At 48.6% G+C, this 15814-nt stretch overlaps 2 protein-coding genes across 2 annotated transcripts; one reads left to right on the forward strand and one right to left on the reverse strand.

Annotated features, from left to right (window-relative positions):
• Window positions 1-2621: 2621 nt before the first annotated feature.
• On the reverse strand, window positions 2622-4933 carry LOC132536593 (cone-rod homeobox protein-like). Its single transcript, XM_060184670.1, has 3 exons — window positions 4921-4933; window positions 3847-4016; window positions 2622-3437 (listed from the first exon to the last, which is right to left on the reverse strand). Exons 1-3 carry the CDS (start codon window positions 4931-4933, stop codon window positions 2622-2624), a joined length of 999 nt encoding a protein of 332 aa, XP_060040653.1.
• A 7593-nt stretch (window positions 4934-12526) lies between these two features.
• On the forward strand, window positions 12527-15185 carry LOC132536594 (paired mesoderm homeobox protein 2-like). The gene is made up of 4 exons (XM_060184672.1): window positions 12527-12539; window positions 13803-13957; window positions 14367-14739; window positions 15088-15185. The coding sequence occupies exons 1-4, from the start codon at window positions 12527-12529 to the stop codon at window positions 15183-15185; spliced, it is 639 nt and encodes a 212-aa protein (XP_060040655.1).
• The last annotated feature ends 629 nt before the right edge of the window (window positions 15186-15814 follow it).

Raw genomic sequence — 15814 nt, forward strand, 5'->3', positions numbered from 1 at the left:
GGTGGTTCCAGACTCTGAAACCGATGTCATTCTGAACTTTTTTTGGCCAATAATGAGAATCTCATTCTTAAAAAAAAAAAATACAGGGAGTCAGGCAGTAGCACAGTGGGTTAAGCTCAGGTAGCACAAAGCACAAAGACCCAAATAAGGATCCCTGTTTGAGCCCCTGGATACCCACCTACAGGAGAGTCACCTCACAATTGGTGAAGCAGGTCTGTAGGTGATTATCTTTCTCTCCCCATCTCTGTCTTCCCTCCTCTGTCCATTTCTCTCTGTCCTATCCAAAAATGACAGCAATCATAACTACAACAATAAAACAAAAAGGGCAACAAAAGGGAATAAACAATAAATAAAAAATATATATTTAAAAAATACAAAATCTGCCTTTCTCCTGAAAAATGTTACACACTTATTTCTCGTGCTGTTAAAACTCAAACACATGAGCTGCACCATCCTTTATGTCCTAACGTTTAGATTAAAAGTTCACATGCAAATGAAATGGATAAACTGCCCTGCACTGATCGATGCTATTTTATTTATTTGGTCCTTAGTTTGGGGCAATGATGCCTCATTTGTCCCCCGGGCTCCCACTTGTAGTCATAAACTGAGGCATATTTGACCCTGGAACAATTATATATCATCACCAGAAAACCACTAAGAGGAAGAAGAGAAGGGGCTCCAGAGAGAGGGAAAGTGCTCCCATCACAGTGGATCTGCTGCACTTAACCCACATGTGCGTCCAGCAGCTGGGTGTCTGTAGGCACCACTGTCACAGGCTGGGCAGGGAGAGACACAGATGGGCATCTTCACAAAGGCCACCAGGCAGCCCCACTGGCCCCTGAAAAGCAGCAGAGCTGCTGCATGTGTGGGCTCAGCACTGCTGTGGGTGCTGCACCTGCTCACAGCCTGTGAGAAGTGAGTGTGGGGAGCAGACATTCTCCTGTTCAGTGACCTGGTGGGTCTCAGCCTGTGTGGTTAAGACCTTTCCCACCAAGGTCTCTGAGCAGCACAGTGGTCTCCGGGTACATGGCAGTGGCCCCTTCCCTCACCCACAGCCTGTCCCTCCACCAGCCCTGCTTTTTCTCCATGTTCTGCCTGAGGCAGGTCTGCTCAGAAGATGGAGAATTTGCTCCAAGGGCCTGGAGGAGTAAGAGTGTGAGACCCAGGGTGACCACCAGGGGGCGGCAGGCGAAGGTGGAGACCAGAGATAAGGGAGCCTGCATTTAGCTCCTGGATGGGGACTGTGGAATTATCACCGGGATTTTGTGGTGGCTGAACGCACATGAGTGGATCCAGGAATTAGGACTCATGAAGAGAATCTCCAAAATGGACATTGGCAATCGTATTGGATAGATATAGGAGTCTGAGCAGAAAAGTAGATGAATCTAAGTTGACTACACCTTAAGCCTAATATGCCTAATAGCAATTAGTGACTGCAGCTGCCTTCCCACCTCCCTCCACATTCCTAAGCAGGACATGTAGGGAGGATGCAGCCTAGCTGGAGGAGCTAAGACACCTGTATCGACCTAGCACCAGGGCCCAGGATCATGTGCCTTTAGTGTATCAAAGTATGCATTCTCTCTGTAACCAATATGTAGAATCCTATATGCGCTGGTGTTGTTTCTTTGTTCGGTGGAGGGGGTGGGGAGAACTTCCTGGAGCGGTCCAGACCTCTTGCCCACCAGTGTATTAAACTCCTCTCTTCTCAACACTTCTGACTCTGGTCTAATTTCTTTTTCTTTTTCTTTTTTTCTTTTATTTATTTTTTCTATTCTTTTGCCTCAGGGTCACTGCTGGGGCTTGGTGTCTGCACTGAAAACCCATTGCACCTGGAGGCCATTTTTTTCGAATTTTCTTACTCTTATTGTTGCCATTGAGGTTATTGTTGGAAAGGAAAGAGAGTAATGGAGAGAGGAGGGGAAGACAGAGAGGGGGAGAGAAAGATAGACACCTGCAGATGAGATTCACTGCATGTGATGCCCCCCACGCCCGCAGGTGGGGAGCCAGGGACTTGAAAAGGGATCACTACACTGAGTGCCATGTGCACTTAATCTGCTGCACTACTGTCTGACCCCCTGGGCACAGTTTCTACAAGAAGTCCCTCCACTGTCTCATGGAGTCTATCAAAGATTATTTGAATCTAATTCTGAGCATGGGGTTGGGGTTCAGCCTGGAGGATCTGGGATGCATTTCCAGATTGAGGACAGGAGCTGAGATACTGTCAGTATTAACTTTTTTTTTCTTTTCTTTCCTTTTTTGACATGAGTAGACATTTTTTGACATGTTTGACAAGGAGACATTAAGAAAACCATAGGACAAGAGGGGTACAACTCCATACAATTCCACCACCAGATCTCAGCATCCCATCCCCTCCCCTCTCCTGATGACCTTCCTATTCTTTATCCCTCTGGGAGTATGGAACTAGGGTCATTGTGGGTTGCAGAAGGTAGGAGGTCTGGCTTCTGTAATTGCTTAACTGATGAACATGGGCATTGACTGGGCGAACAGATAATTCTGCCAGATTTCCTGTGGTGAGCCTGGGGCCAGCAGTCCCTGTGCCTGAAATGTCTTTGGAAATGTGTCTGCAGGGGCGGGGCGAGTCCTTCCTCCAAGATTTCACTTCAGCCTATTCTGTGGTCAGGCCTCTTGTTCAGGAGCACAGGAGCAGCTCTCATGGGGTTTATCAGGGTCCCAGTTCTAGGATGTCGTCCATCTAGTGGGTGGGCAGGAAGTCCGGTAAAAGAGCTGGTCCGGGGTGTCCTCCTCATTGAAGTCAGGAATGGGGTCCCCTTGGGTTGCTCCAGGCCTGGCCTCAGGCTGAGAGCCTGGGCTTCTCTGTGGAGAAGTTTTGAGCTGGGCTGATCAGAGGGGCCCTGCTGGTAGATGAGAAAGGGCAGTCTGAAGGGCCAGGTTTCAAAGCTGGGCTTCTGGGGCATCAGACACCATGGGCATAATGTCTCAGCAGGTCTCCAAAGCCAAGGTCTCAGCTTCACAAAGGCAAGAGGCGAGTTGAGCTGCGATCTTGGGGTGCTTTCCAGAGGTGAAGGGGACAGAAACAAACTCATCCAGCATCTCCATGCATTCTGAAAGAGGGACAGGTGCTCCCGAGGTAATCCAAAGTCCATGGGGTCCACAGACAATCCGGGGGCTGGGGCAGTAGGCTCCTCTGAGCTCTCAGGGACCGCAGAGGCAGGTTCCCAGGCTGGGGCTCCAGCACTGTGGAGCCCTGGCCTAGCTGTTCTGGCAGGACCTGCAGGGGTAGCAGCTGGTGGACTGGGACTAGGGCTGCTGATAGCAGGGCTCCCTGGGCCTGGCTGGCCATCAGGAGTGGGGGCTGAGGGCAGGCAGATGGGCTGGGAGTCCTGCACCCCTGGGAGTTGTCCTGACCTTCTGGAATTTGCTCTGGAGTGTCTTGCCCTCTGGTTTTTAAACCAAATCTGCAAAGAAAAGGACACATGGACTGTGTGAGAGAACCAGGTGCCAGCCCTCCCTAGAATGGGACTCTGCCAGCAACCCCTCCACTGGGAAGCTAATGAGATTTCCCAGATTTAAGGCAGGGGGTGGCCCAGAGAATCAAAGCCCAGATCCCTGCTCTCTGAGGGTCTCCCAGGCCTTGAAGTTTGGGTTCATAGACCTCATTAGCCAGGGCATGCCAGCTACCTGGATGTGGGACTTGAGGTCAAGGTTGGGAGCAATAAGGGGACCCCCCTTGCTTATGAGTCTCACCTATGCTGGGCCTGTCTGGTTCTCTCAGTGCTGCACATGAGGTCCTAAGGTGGCTGTGAGCCTGGGTGTTGATGAGGGGTGGGGGAGATGCAGAGGAATGGGAGTCCTGGGACCACTTACCTTGACACTGTACTCTCCCAAGTTCAGCTTGTGTGCCAGGGCCTGGCGCTCTCTGGCACTTGGGTATCGGTCCTGCTCAAAGCATCTCCGGAGTTCCTTCAGCTGCTCCTCCGTGAACACTGTGCGCTGCCTCCGTCTCTGATTCAGGGCTCTTGTACCATGTAGAGACCCTGGTGCAGGGAACTGGATTTAGCTCATAGCCCAACATGTCCCAGCTTTCATCCCTTCCTCCCAGTTTGCCCTGTGGGGACACATGGCAGCAGAAATCTTGCTTCTCCTCTGCTGGGGCTCCACTGGTGCTGTGCCCCAATTTTGGACTCATAGGCCACCTCTGTGTAACATTTACCTGTGATCCCACAAACCCTGCAAGCCTTCAGGGTCCTGGGATCCTCCTGCAGAACTGCCCACCCTAACCTTATCACCAATAAGTGAGAACAAATTTCAGACCTAGTCAAGTCCCTGCTTTCAAGGATTTGCTCTTTATGTTAGTTAACTGTTGGTTATTACTCCAGGCAACCTGCATTGCTGAAAGCTGTGTCGATTTACATAATCATTGTTTTATCTGAGAAGCACCCTGCCTGCAGGACATCCATTTAATCCCAACTGGTTAGAACTTGCATAATAAGCAACCATTAGCCTCAAATACAGATTCAAAATCATGGAGAAACAGTATATATTATATTCAGAAAGCATACCGTTCACATCATATTTCATTTTCAGCATCATTATTATTATTATTGATTTAACCAAATTCTGTGCAGCCTGGTTTTGCTTAGGTTTGGCTGATGCAGTTACTGAACTTGGACCTTGGGTTCCTCAAGAAATTCTTTATTGTATCACCTTTACAGTATTTCCCCAGTCCTTTTGTTTATAGACATATTTAAATATAAAAATGTATTTTTGGAACTAGGACCTAACAATGAAGAATTGTACTGTCTATCTTTTTATTCCAAGAGAAAGTGAGGGGAAGAGAGAGAGAGAACAGAGCTCTCCAGCTTGCTCCATTGCCACAGCCCAGTCCTGGCAGCCTCCTCAGAATCCCAGGCTCCCTCCATAACAGACACCTGGACTCACCTTCCTGAGACATGGTGGCAGACATCTTGTGTCCTCTGCTCTTCTGAGCTTTACTGAGGTTTAGATCACTCACCTGGCTTTATATGCTGCCTCTGAGCCCTCACACCCTACACATCCCCACCAAACCCTCTCCCTGGGTTCCCAGAAGCCCCTGCATGCCCTCAGGGTCCCAGGATCCCATTCCAGTTATCCACCCTAATGATATCACCAGTAGAGCCAGTAAATTGATCTCTTGTCCTAAAAGATTTGGGGTTTACCATTTTTCATCATTTGTTTTCTTGATTTCTCATTTTTGATGATGGCTTTTCTTTTTTTTTTTTTCTCATCTCCACCATCATATCACTGGTCAACTGTTAAAAAAATGTGATCTGTGTTCAACTGTCTTACTTCCTGGTTTCACAGTAGAAATATATTATAAAGTCTATAATCTAGAGGGTAAAGTCTCCCCACCATTGTGAATTTAAGCACTTTACTGACATGTGCAGTGAGCATCAGGGTGTCTGTGGGCACAATTGTCATGGACAGGGCAGGGAGACACACAGAGGGGCATCTTCACAAAGACCATCAGGCTGCAACCCATTTCCAAATGGAGGAAAGGACTAGAGACACGATAGATATGAATGGTTTTTATTAATACTTTAAAAAGAACTTACTTACTAATGTGCAAGATAGGGGGCGAGAGAGAGAAAGAACCAAACATCACTCTGGTACATATGCTGCTGAGGATTGAACTCAGGACCTCATTCTTGAGAGTCCAGTGCTTTATTCACTGTGCCACCTCCTGGACCACTGTATTAATACTGTACTGAGAATTTCATATCAACGACATAGAGTAAGTCTCTCACAGACACAATGGAACTGAGTGAAACCTGAACTGAAAACTCACAACAGACTTGTAGGGGCAATTGAGACACAATTTATAAAATAGTGACAGATACAGGGCTGCATTCAATGAGGAGTGAATTGGCTGTGTAGCGGCACAAAGCAGTGGAGAGTAAAAGTCAGCACATGCAAGGAACTGGGTTCATGTCTCGAGGCCCCAGTGTGGAATCATCACAATTGGTGACTCAATGATGCAAGACTCCACCCCTCTCTCTTTCTCTATCTCTCTCTCTTCCTCTCTGTCTCTCTCCATATATATGATATCACTCTATGAATAAATAAAATGCTTAAAAATTTGGACAGATGAAACTAGGGTGATAATTACAAGTAGTGGAATTCTAATTTCACTATTTGAATTCAGTTAAGTCAAGAATAGTTTGAATCTGGACTTTCCCAGCCTACCAGTAATGAGATAGAGATGGAGAGAAATAAAGATAGTAGAGAGAGAGGGACAAAGAGAGAGAGAGAGAGAAAGTGCACAGCTTAGGTTTCTCAATTGCCAAAGCTCCTCCCTTGTAGATATGGATTCTGACTGAAAGGTAGAATCAAAGCCCTCATTGCTCAGTTATAAAGTGGTGTTGGGATTGAGTCAATGACCTCATGTGGGTATTTTAGAAGGAAGAGTTATCCTTTAATCTCTTCACACATTGTGTATGTATTAAATAATTCTATGTAAACACACACATAGGTATTTTTATTTATTTTATTGATTTATATTTATTTGATAAGGCAGAGTATGTAAGTGGGACGGGAAGATATGGGTGAAGAGATTTAGGGAGACACCTGCAACACGGATTCACCACTTGGGAATATTCCCCCCTCTACTGGGCTCTGCAATGCATGTTAATTAATACCTGGAAATTCTACAGGCTGGGGAGACATTCTAGTGACTATGCAAAATGACTTTCCTGCCTGAGGATCTAAGATGCCAGGATCCATCCTCAGCAGCACTGTAAGTCTGAGCTGAGTAGTGCTCTGACCTCTTCCTCTCTCAGTATCTTTCCCTCTGAGTCCCATGTGAGGGGAACCACATCAGCTCTCTCTCCACACTGGGCCTTGGCCTTTTTCTGTCCTGATTTCTTGGGTGGTGGGGGCTGGGGCTGGGGCTGGGGCTGGGGGAGACTGAAGCTGAAGTCTCGTTTCTTCATGTGGACAGAAAATTGATTTTTCATTAAGGTTGTCCATGGTTTACTTTGGGGACTTCTACTACAGTAGATCCCTACCCCAGAATGGTGAGAATTAACTCTTCATATCTAAAGACATTTCTTTATTTTCATAACAGAGAGAGAGAGGACAATGTGTGGGAATTTGGCATATGTTAATCCCAGACACTGAACCTGACACATGTTTTCTTCATTTTTCTCATACCGTATTTATATTACTATTTAAAAGGAAAATAGATTGATAAATTATATGAACAATATTTATAAAGTACATATTTTACATTGATATTATTTTGACAACACTAAGAATAGTGTGTTTTAATTTTGTGTTTTAATAATGCTTAACCAGATTATAAAATAAAAGGTATGACTTTCTTGGTTTTGATTTTTTTTATGAAACCTCTGTTCTGCTATGGCTGCTCAGGGCTGGACCCGTTGTGTTGGTGGCTCCGGGGCTGCTGGTGACCATGGCCATCTAGGCCCCTGTCACCCTGGTGGCACTGGGGAGGCTCGGCTTTCCTGGGTCCCAGGATAGAGCCAGACCAAGGAGGCAGAGGACCCAGGGCCCCAGGCAGCATGGTGGTGGTGATGACCTGGAGGCCTCTGCCCAAGCCCCGAGGGCACAGGGGGCCCTGGGCCCAGAGCTACTAGGGCCAGTGCCTGGAGCCTAGCCGCAAGTCTCCCTGGGCCCTGGGGGAAGACTCTTGATAGATGGAAGAGGCTCCAGCCACCTGAGGGCTGCAGACCCCTATGGGGACCCCCACCAGACACCCTCCAGAATGGTGCCCAGGGTCATGAAGGCCAAGCCCCCACATGCTCCCAAGGCTGGAACTTTGGGCATTACACCAGCTCCCCCCTTCTCCATGCTGCATTACTTGATGCTGTGTTCTATTTACATAATCATTATTTTGTCTGAGATCCACCCTGCCTGCAGGGTATTGGTTTAATCCCCACTGATTAGATAGAATCTTGCTGTCTTCCTGCTCTTTTTCTACCCATTTCCTTTTTCTGAACTGCCTTCCTTCTCAGAAGATATAAAGGGCAGGTTTTTCTAATCAATAAACACTGCACTATGTTCCCACTCCACGAGTCCCAGAGTCTCTGTACCATGACGCTAGCTAGCCTGCCAAGAGTTCCTGGTTCCCCTCCCATGTCGCTGAGTAACCAGCAGCCTAGGTTGGCTCTGGAGAGCACATACCCGGGAAGAAACACCCTCAGTCTAGCCCAGCATGGAACGTCCGTGTCCTATGAGGCTGCTGCACTCACATAGCTGTGGGGACTGAGGAGCTGGTCTGGCACCGTGGTCTCCTAGTCAAGATCTCAAGATGCCTGCCTCCATGGGTGGCCAACACTATATCGTTTCTTCTCCAAAACAGAAGATTCCGGGTGCATCTGGGTGACAAGTCTAGCAGATGGAGACTTGTCTCAAGTGGCCTCCCCCAGGGCTCCGTTCTGGCTCCTACGCTATTTAATATTTACTTCAATGACCTCCCAGAAACTTCTTCAAGGAAGTTCATCTACGCCGATGACATCTGCTGTGCAACTCAGGCATCCAAGTTCGACATCCTCGAGGAAACACTCACGAAAGACATGTCTCTGATATCTGATTACTGTAAAAAATGGCGACTAATCCCTAGCACTGCAAAAATGGTATCATCTGTTTTCCATCTACACCATGCCTCAGCCTCATGTGAGCTTAATGTGCAGCATGGCGATACGAGAATCCGGCATGAAGCCCAGCCAGTCTATATTGGCATTACTCTCGATCACACTCTGTCATTTCACGAACATCTCATAAAAACTGCAGCTAAGGTGGGCGCGAGGAATCACATCATTGCAAGACTGGCCAGCTCCTCATGGGGCGCGAGCGCTTCCACACTATGATCATCATCTCTGGCATTTATGCTATTCCACTGCAGAATACAGTGCCCCAGTATGGTTCCGTAGCCGCCATGTCCACTTGGTCGATTCCAAATTATATTCCTCCATGAGGATAATTTCTGGAACCATCCGTTCCACCCCGGTTCCATGGCTGCCAGTTCTTAGCAACATCGCCCCGCCAGATATTCGTTGGGATGCGGCATCATCTAAGTTCATTTCCCAAGTCTACGCTCGACCAGACCTCCCAATATACGCTGATATCCTCACCCACACTGTCCAACGCTTGACATCTTGTCACCCAATCTGGTCCTCTATGCCTAGAGTGAACTTCACTGTTCCAGACTCTTGGAAACAGAGTTGGCAGTCAGCTGAGGTAAAGAACAGACCCTTAATCACAGACCCCGGCAAGCGTCAACCCAGCTTTGACCTGGCATGTTATGATTGGGCCCTCCTCAATCGCAATAGAACAGGCCATGGCCGGTGCACCGCTATGTTCCATCGCTGGCAAGCCAGAGACGACCCGAACTGCCCCTGCGGCTCCAGACAGACTATGACCCACATAGTCAACGACTGCCACCTCTCCAGATTCAAAGGAGGTCTCGAAACTTTACATCAGGCTCAACCTGACGCTGTTGACTGGCTACGGAAGAAGGGCAAACACTAGAAGAAGAAGAAGGAGCTGGTGACAGGCGGCCTAGGGGCAGAGGCATCTGCATCAGCATCTGGCTCCACAGGACTCACTCCAAGGGACGTCCCCATCCTCAGCTGTGGGTCCTGGAAACCCTCCAGTGGCGGTGGTGACCATGACCCCAGCCCCTGAGCCTGCAGACAACTCAGGCCCTCGCCTACATGTCCAGCCTGGGCCCATGTAGGGTGGAAACAGGATGTGACACAGGATGTGACACTTGCACATATATATAAGGACAGGATTGTGATTAGAGAGGGTAGAGCAGAAAAAGAGTGGTGAAAATCAGGGTGTACTAGGAGAGGGGGCAGAGCAAAAAGATACCTTGAACCAGTGGGGATTAAACCAGTGCCCTGCAGGCAGGGCGGTGCTTAGTTAACAGTGGTTATGTAAATAGAATACAGTGTTAAGCAGGGGGGATTAAACCAATGAAACAGAAGGGGGTTTAGAAGCATGTCAATACTCATGATGGAGCTGTCTAGGCTGCCCGAGTACTGGCTGCCCACCCCCCAAGAAGCCATACTTGTCTGTCTTGCTCAGCGCCGGCCCCTGGATCCCCAAATTGGAGCTCATGGAGCTCACATCACCTGCCAAGGACTCCAGGGTCCGGGACATGAGGCTCACGGAGTTCAAGTGTTAGAAGATAAAACGTTGTTCCAGAAATAAAAGGGTAAAAAAGTAAAATTTGAGAAAATGGGCCCCTTGGAAAGGCCAGGAGACTACTTGTTTGACAAGAATCAGTTAAAGAAACATTTCCTGCTGAGGAGAGACAATTAACAAAGGTAACTCCCCAACCCACTGCTGACCAGACAGAAGGGGAAGATAACCAAAGGTGCAGCCCCTACTCCCTGTTTCCTCCTGCAGTGACTGGGAAAAACTTTTTTTAATTAAACTAACATGATGCCTGTCACGTAGGCCTTTTGTCCTGAGCCCTATTTAAGCCCAGTAGAAATTGTAATCAGGGGTGAGCACCCAATACAGCTGTGGGTTCTCAGCCCTAGCCCTATCCCGGGCTAGTAAATAAAGCTCTTTGTCTTTACATCACCCTGGTCTCTTGGTGAATTTCTTGGATCACCGAACCTAACACAAGTATCTCAGGGTGTCCGAGGCCTGTCCCCCTGGCATGGCGAAGCCTGGGCCCAGGCTGGACATGTAGCCAAGGGCCTGAGTTGTCTGCAGGCTCAGAGGCCGGGGTCATGGTCACCACCGCCACCGGAGGGTCGCCAGGACCCGCAGCTGAGGATGGGGGCATCCTCTGGAGCGAGTCCTGTGGAGCCAGATGCTGATGCAGATGCCTCTGCCCCTGGGCCGCCTGTCACCAGCTCCTCAGTCCCCACAGCTATGTGAGTGCAGCAGCCTCATAGGACAAGGAGTTCCATGCCAGGCTAAATTGAGGGTGTTTCTTCCTGAGCATGTGCTTTCCAGAGCCAACCTGGCTGCTGGTTACTCAGCGACATGGGAGGGGAACCAGGAACTCTTGGCAGGCTAGCTAGCGTCACGGGGCAGAGACTCTGGGAAATTGATTCAATCCCAACACCACTTTATAACCGAGCCAATGAAGGCTTTGGTTCTACCTATCAGTCAGAATCCAAATCTACAAGGGAGGAGCTTTGGCAATTGAGAGACCTAAGCTGTGCATTTGCTCTCTCTCTCTCTCTCTCTCTCTCTCTCCCTGTCCCTCTGTCCTATCTTTCTTTCTTTCCATCTCTATCTCCTTACTGGCAGTCTAGGAACATCCAGATTCAAACTATTCTTGACTTAACTGAATTCAAATAGTGAAATTAGAATTCCACTACTTGTAATTATAACCCTACTTTCATCAGTCCAAATTATTAAGCATTTTATTTATACATAGAGTAATATATATATATATATATATATATATATATATATATATATATAGAGAGAGAGAGAGAGAGAGAGAGAGAGAGAGAATGAGAGGGAGTCTTGCATCACTGAGTCACCACTGTGATGATTCCACACTGGGGCCTGGAGACTTGAACCCAGTTCCTTGCATGTGCTTTCAACTGTTTTGTGCTGCTACACAGCCAATTCACTCCTCACTGAATGCATCCCTGTATCTGTCACTATTTTATAAATTGTGTCTCAATTGCCCCTGCAAATCTGTTGTGAGTTTTTAGTTCAGGTTTCACTCAGTTCCATTGTCTCTGTGAGAGACTTACTCTATGTCATTGATATGAAAATCTCAGTAACGTATTAATACAGTGGTCCAGGAGGTGGCACAGTGAATAAAGCTTGGACTCTCAAGAATGAGGTCCTGAGTTCAATCCTCGGCATCATATGTACCATAGTGATGTTTGGTTCTTTCTCTCTCTCGCCCCCTATCTTGCACATTGGTAAGTAAGTTATTTTTAAATTATTAATACTAACCTTTCATATCTATCGTGTCTCTAGTCCTTTCCTCCATTTGGAAATGGGTTGCAGCCTGATGGCCTTTGTGAAGATGCCCCTCTGTGTGTGTCTCCCTGCCCTGTCCATGACAACGGTGCCCAGACACCCTGATGCTCACTGCACATGCCAGTAAAGTGCGTAAATGCACGATGGTGGGGAGACTTTACCCTCTAGATTATAGACTTATAACACATTTCTACTGTGAAACCAGGAAGTAAGACAGTTGAACACAGATCCCATTTTTTTAACAGTTGACCAGTGATATGTTAGTGGACATGAGAAAGAAAAAAAAAGCCATCATCTGAAATGAGAAATCAAGAAAACAAATGATGACAAATGGTAAACCCCAAATCTTTTAGGACAAGAGATCAATTTACTGGCTCTACTGGTGATATCATTAGGGTGGATAACTGGAATGGGAGCCTGGGACCCTGAGGGCATGCAGGGGCTTCTGGGAACCCAGGGAGAGGGTGTGGTTGGGGTGTGTAGGGTGTGAGGGCTCAGAGGCAGCATATAAAGCCAGGTGAGGGAGCTGAACCTCAGCAGAGCTTCGAAGAGCAGAAGACACATGATGTCTGCCACCATGTCTCCGGAAGGTGAGTCCAGGTGTCTGTTATGGAGGGAGCCTGGGATTCTGAGGAGGCTGCCAGGACTGGGCTGTGGCAATGGAGCAAGCTGGAGAGTTCTGTTCTCTCTCCCTTCCCCTCACTTTCTCTTGGAATAAAAAGTTAGACAGTACAATTCTTCATTGTGAGGTCCTAGTTCCAAAAATACATTTTTTTTTCTTTTTCCTCCTCCAGGGTTATTGCTGGGCTCTGTGCCTGCACCATGAATCCACTGCTACTGGAGGCCATTTTTCCCCCCTTTTGTTGCCCTTGTTGTAGCTTCGTTGTGGTTATTATTATTGCCCTTGTTGATGCAATTCGTTGTTGGATAGGACAGAGAAAAATGGAGAGAGGAGGGGAAGACAGAGAAGGGGAGAGAAAGATAGACACCTGCAGACAAGCTTCACCACCTGTGAAGCGACTCCCCTGCAGGTAGGGAGCCGGGGGCTCGAACCGGGATCCTTACGCCGGTCCCTGCGCTTTGCGCCACATGCGTTTAACCCACTGCGCCACCGCCCGACCCCCAAATACATTTTGTTTTTATAAAAACAAAAGGACTGGGGAAATACTGTAAAGGTGATACAATAAAGAATTTCTTGAGGGACCTAAGGTCCAAGTTCAGTAGCTGCATCACCCAAACCTAAGCAAAACCTAGCTGGAAAGAACTTGGTTAAATTAATAATAATAATATTAATGCTGAAAGTGTAATAGCAATGTGAAGGGTATGCTTTCTGAATATAATATATACTGTTTGTCCATAATTTAGAATCTGTATTTGAGGTTAATGGTTGGTTATTATGCATGTTCTAGCCAGTGGGGATTAAATGGATGCCCTGCAGGCAGGGTGCTTCTCAGATAAAACAATGATTTTGTAAATAAACACAGCTTTAAGCAACGCAGGGGTCTGGGAGTATTAACCAACGGTTAACTAACATAAACAGGTCCTTGAAATCAGGGACTTGACTAGTTCTGAAATTTGTTCTCACCTATTGGTGATAAGATTAGGGTGGGCAGAGCTGCAGGAGGATCCCAGGACCCTGAAGGGTTGCTGGTTTGTGGGATCACAGGTAAATGTTGGGGCAGGGGTGCACAGAGGTGGCCTATCAGCCCAGAATTGGGGCACAGCTTCAATGGAGCTCCAGCAAAAGAGAAGCAAGATTTCTGCTGCCATGTGTCCCCACAGGCCAGACTGGGAGGAAGGGATGAAAGCTGGGACGTGTTGGGCTATGAGCTAACTCCAGTTCCCTGCACCAGGGTCTCTACATGGTACAAGGCGGAGGCAGCGCACGGTGTTCACAAAGAAGCAGCTGCAGGAGCTCCGGAGATGCTTAGAGCAGGACCAATACCCAAGTGCCAGAGAACGCCAGGCCCTGGCACACAAGCTGAACTTGGGAGAGTACAGTGTCAAGGTAAGTGGTCTCAGACTCCCTTCCCTCTGCATCTCCCCAACCCCTCATCAACACCCAGGCCCACAGCCACCTTAGGACCTCATGTGCAGCACTGAGAGAACCAGACAGGCCCAGCATAGGTGAGACTCATAGCAAGGGGGTCCCCTTAGTGCTCCCAACCTTGACCTCAAGTCCCACCTTCAGGGAGCTGGCATGCCCTGACTAATGAGGTCTGTGAGCCCAAACTTCAGGGCCTCTCAGGAGACCCTGATAGAGCAGGGATCTGGGCTTTGATTCTCTGGCCCACCCGCTGACTTAAATCTGGGATACCTCATTAGCTTCCCAGTGGAGGGGTTGCTGGCAGAGTCCCTTTCTAGGGAGGGATGGCACCTGGTTCTCTCACACAGTCCTTGTGTCCTTTTCTTTGCAGATTTGGTTTAAGAACCAGAGGGCAAGACACTCCAGAGCAAATTCCAGAACACCAGGACAACTTCCGGAAGTGCAGGACTCCCAGCCCATCTGCCTGCCCTCAGCCCCCACTCCTGAGGGCCTGCCAAGCCCAGGGAGCCCTGCTATCTGCAGCCCCAGTCCCATGCCACCAGCTCCTGCCCCTGAGGGTCCCGCCAGAACAGCCAGGCCAGGGCCCCGCAGCGCTGGAGCCCCAGCCTGGGAACCTGCCTCTTCGGGCCCTGAGAGGTCAGAGGAACCCACTGTCCCAACCCCCGGCTTGACTGTGGACCCCATGGACTTCGGATTATCTCCGGAACACCTGTCCCTATTCCAGAATTCATGGAGCTGGACAAGTTTATTTCTATCCCCTTCACCTCTGGAAAGCACCCCAAGATCTCAGCTCAACTCGCCTCTTGCCTTCGCGAAGCTGAGACCTTGGCTTTGGAGACCTGCTGAGACATTATGCCCATGGTGTCTGATGTCCCAGAACACCAGCTTTGAAACCTGGCCCTTCAGACCGCCCTTTCTCATCTACCAGCAGGGCCCCTCTGATCAGCCCAGCTCAAAACTACTCCACAGAGAAGACCGGGCTCTCAGCCCAACGCCAGGCCTGGAGCAACCCAGGGGGACCCCATTCCTGACTTCAATGAGGAGGACACCCTGGACCGACTCTTCCACCAGACTTCCTGCCCACCCACTAGATGGACGACATCCTAGAACTGGGACCCTGATAAACCCCATGACAGCTGCTCCTGTGCCCCTGAACAAGAGGCCCCGACCAAAGAATAAGCTGAAGTGAAATCTTGGAGGAAGGACTCACCCCACCTCTGTGAACATGCTTCCAAAGACATTTCAGGCACAGGGACTGGTGGCCCCAGGCTCACCACAGGAAATCTGGCAGAATTATCTTTTCGACCAGTCAACGCCCATGTTCATCAGTTAAGCAATTACAGAAGCCAGACCTTCTACCTTCTGCAACCCACAATGACCCTGGTTCCATACTCCCAGAGGGATAAAGAATAGGAAGGTCATCAGGAGAGGGGAGGGGATGGGATGCTGAGATCTGGTGGTGGAATTGTATGGAGTTGTACCCCTCTTGTCCTATGGTTTTTTTAATGTCTCCTCATCAAACATGTCAAAAAATGTCTCCTCATGTCAGAAAAGAAAAGAAAAGAAAAAAAAAAAACAGTTAATATCGACAGTGTCTCTGCTCCTGTCCTCAATCTGGAAATGCATTCCAGATCCTCCAGGCTGAACCCCAACCCCATGCTCAGAATTCGATTCAAATCATCTTTGATGGACTCCAGGAGACAGTGGAGGGACTTCTTGTAGAAACTGTGCCCAAGGGGTCAGACGGTAGTGCAGCAGAGTAAGTGCACATGGCACTCAGTGTAGGGATCCCTGTTCAAGTCCCTGGCTCCCCACCTG

The sequence above is a fragment of the Erinaceus europaeus genome, unplaced genomic scaffold (assembly GCF_950295315.1).
Source record: "Erinaceus europaeus unplaced genomic scaffold, mEriEur2.1 scaffold_294, whole genome shotgun sequence".
Taxonomy (NCBI): Eukaryota; Metazoa; Chordata; class Mammalia; order Eulipotyphla; family Erinaceidae; genus Erinaceus; species Erinaceus europaeus.

What these genes read in the sequence shown, in the direction of transcription:
- LOC132536593 (XM_060184670.1), bottom strand. An exon ending in TGGGAGAGTACAGTGTCAAG is followed by an intron (nt 3,438 to 3,846) that starts GTAAGTGGTCCC and finishes TTTTCTTTGCAG; the next exon opens with ATTTGGTTTAAAAACCAGAG.
- LOC132536594 (XM_060184672.1), top strand. An exon ending in TGGGAGAGTACAGTGTCAAG is followed by an intron (nt 13,958 to 14,366) that starts GTAAGTGGTCTC and finishes TTTTCTTTGCAG; the next exon opens with ATTTGGTTTAAGAACCAGAG. An exon ending in GAATTCATGGAGCTGGACAA is followed by an intron (nt 14,740 to 15,087) that starts GTTTATTTCTAT and finishes CCCACCCACTAG; the next exon opens with ATGGACGACATCCTAGAACT.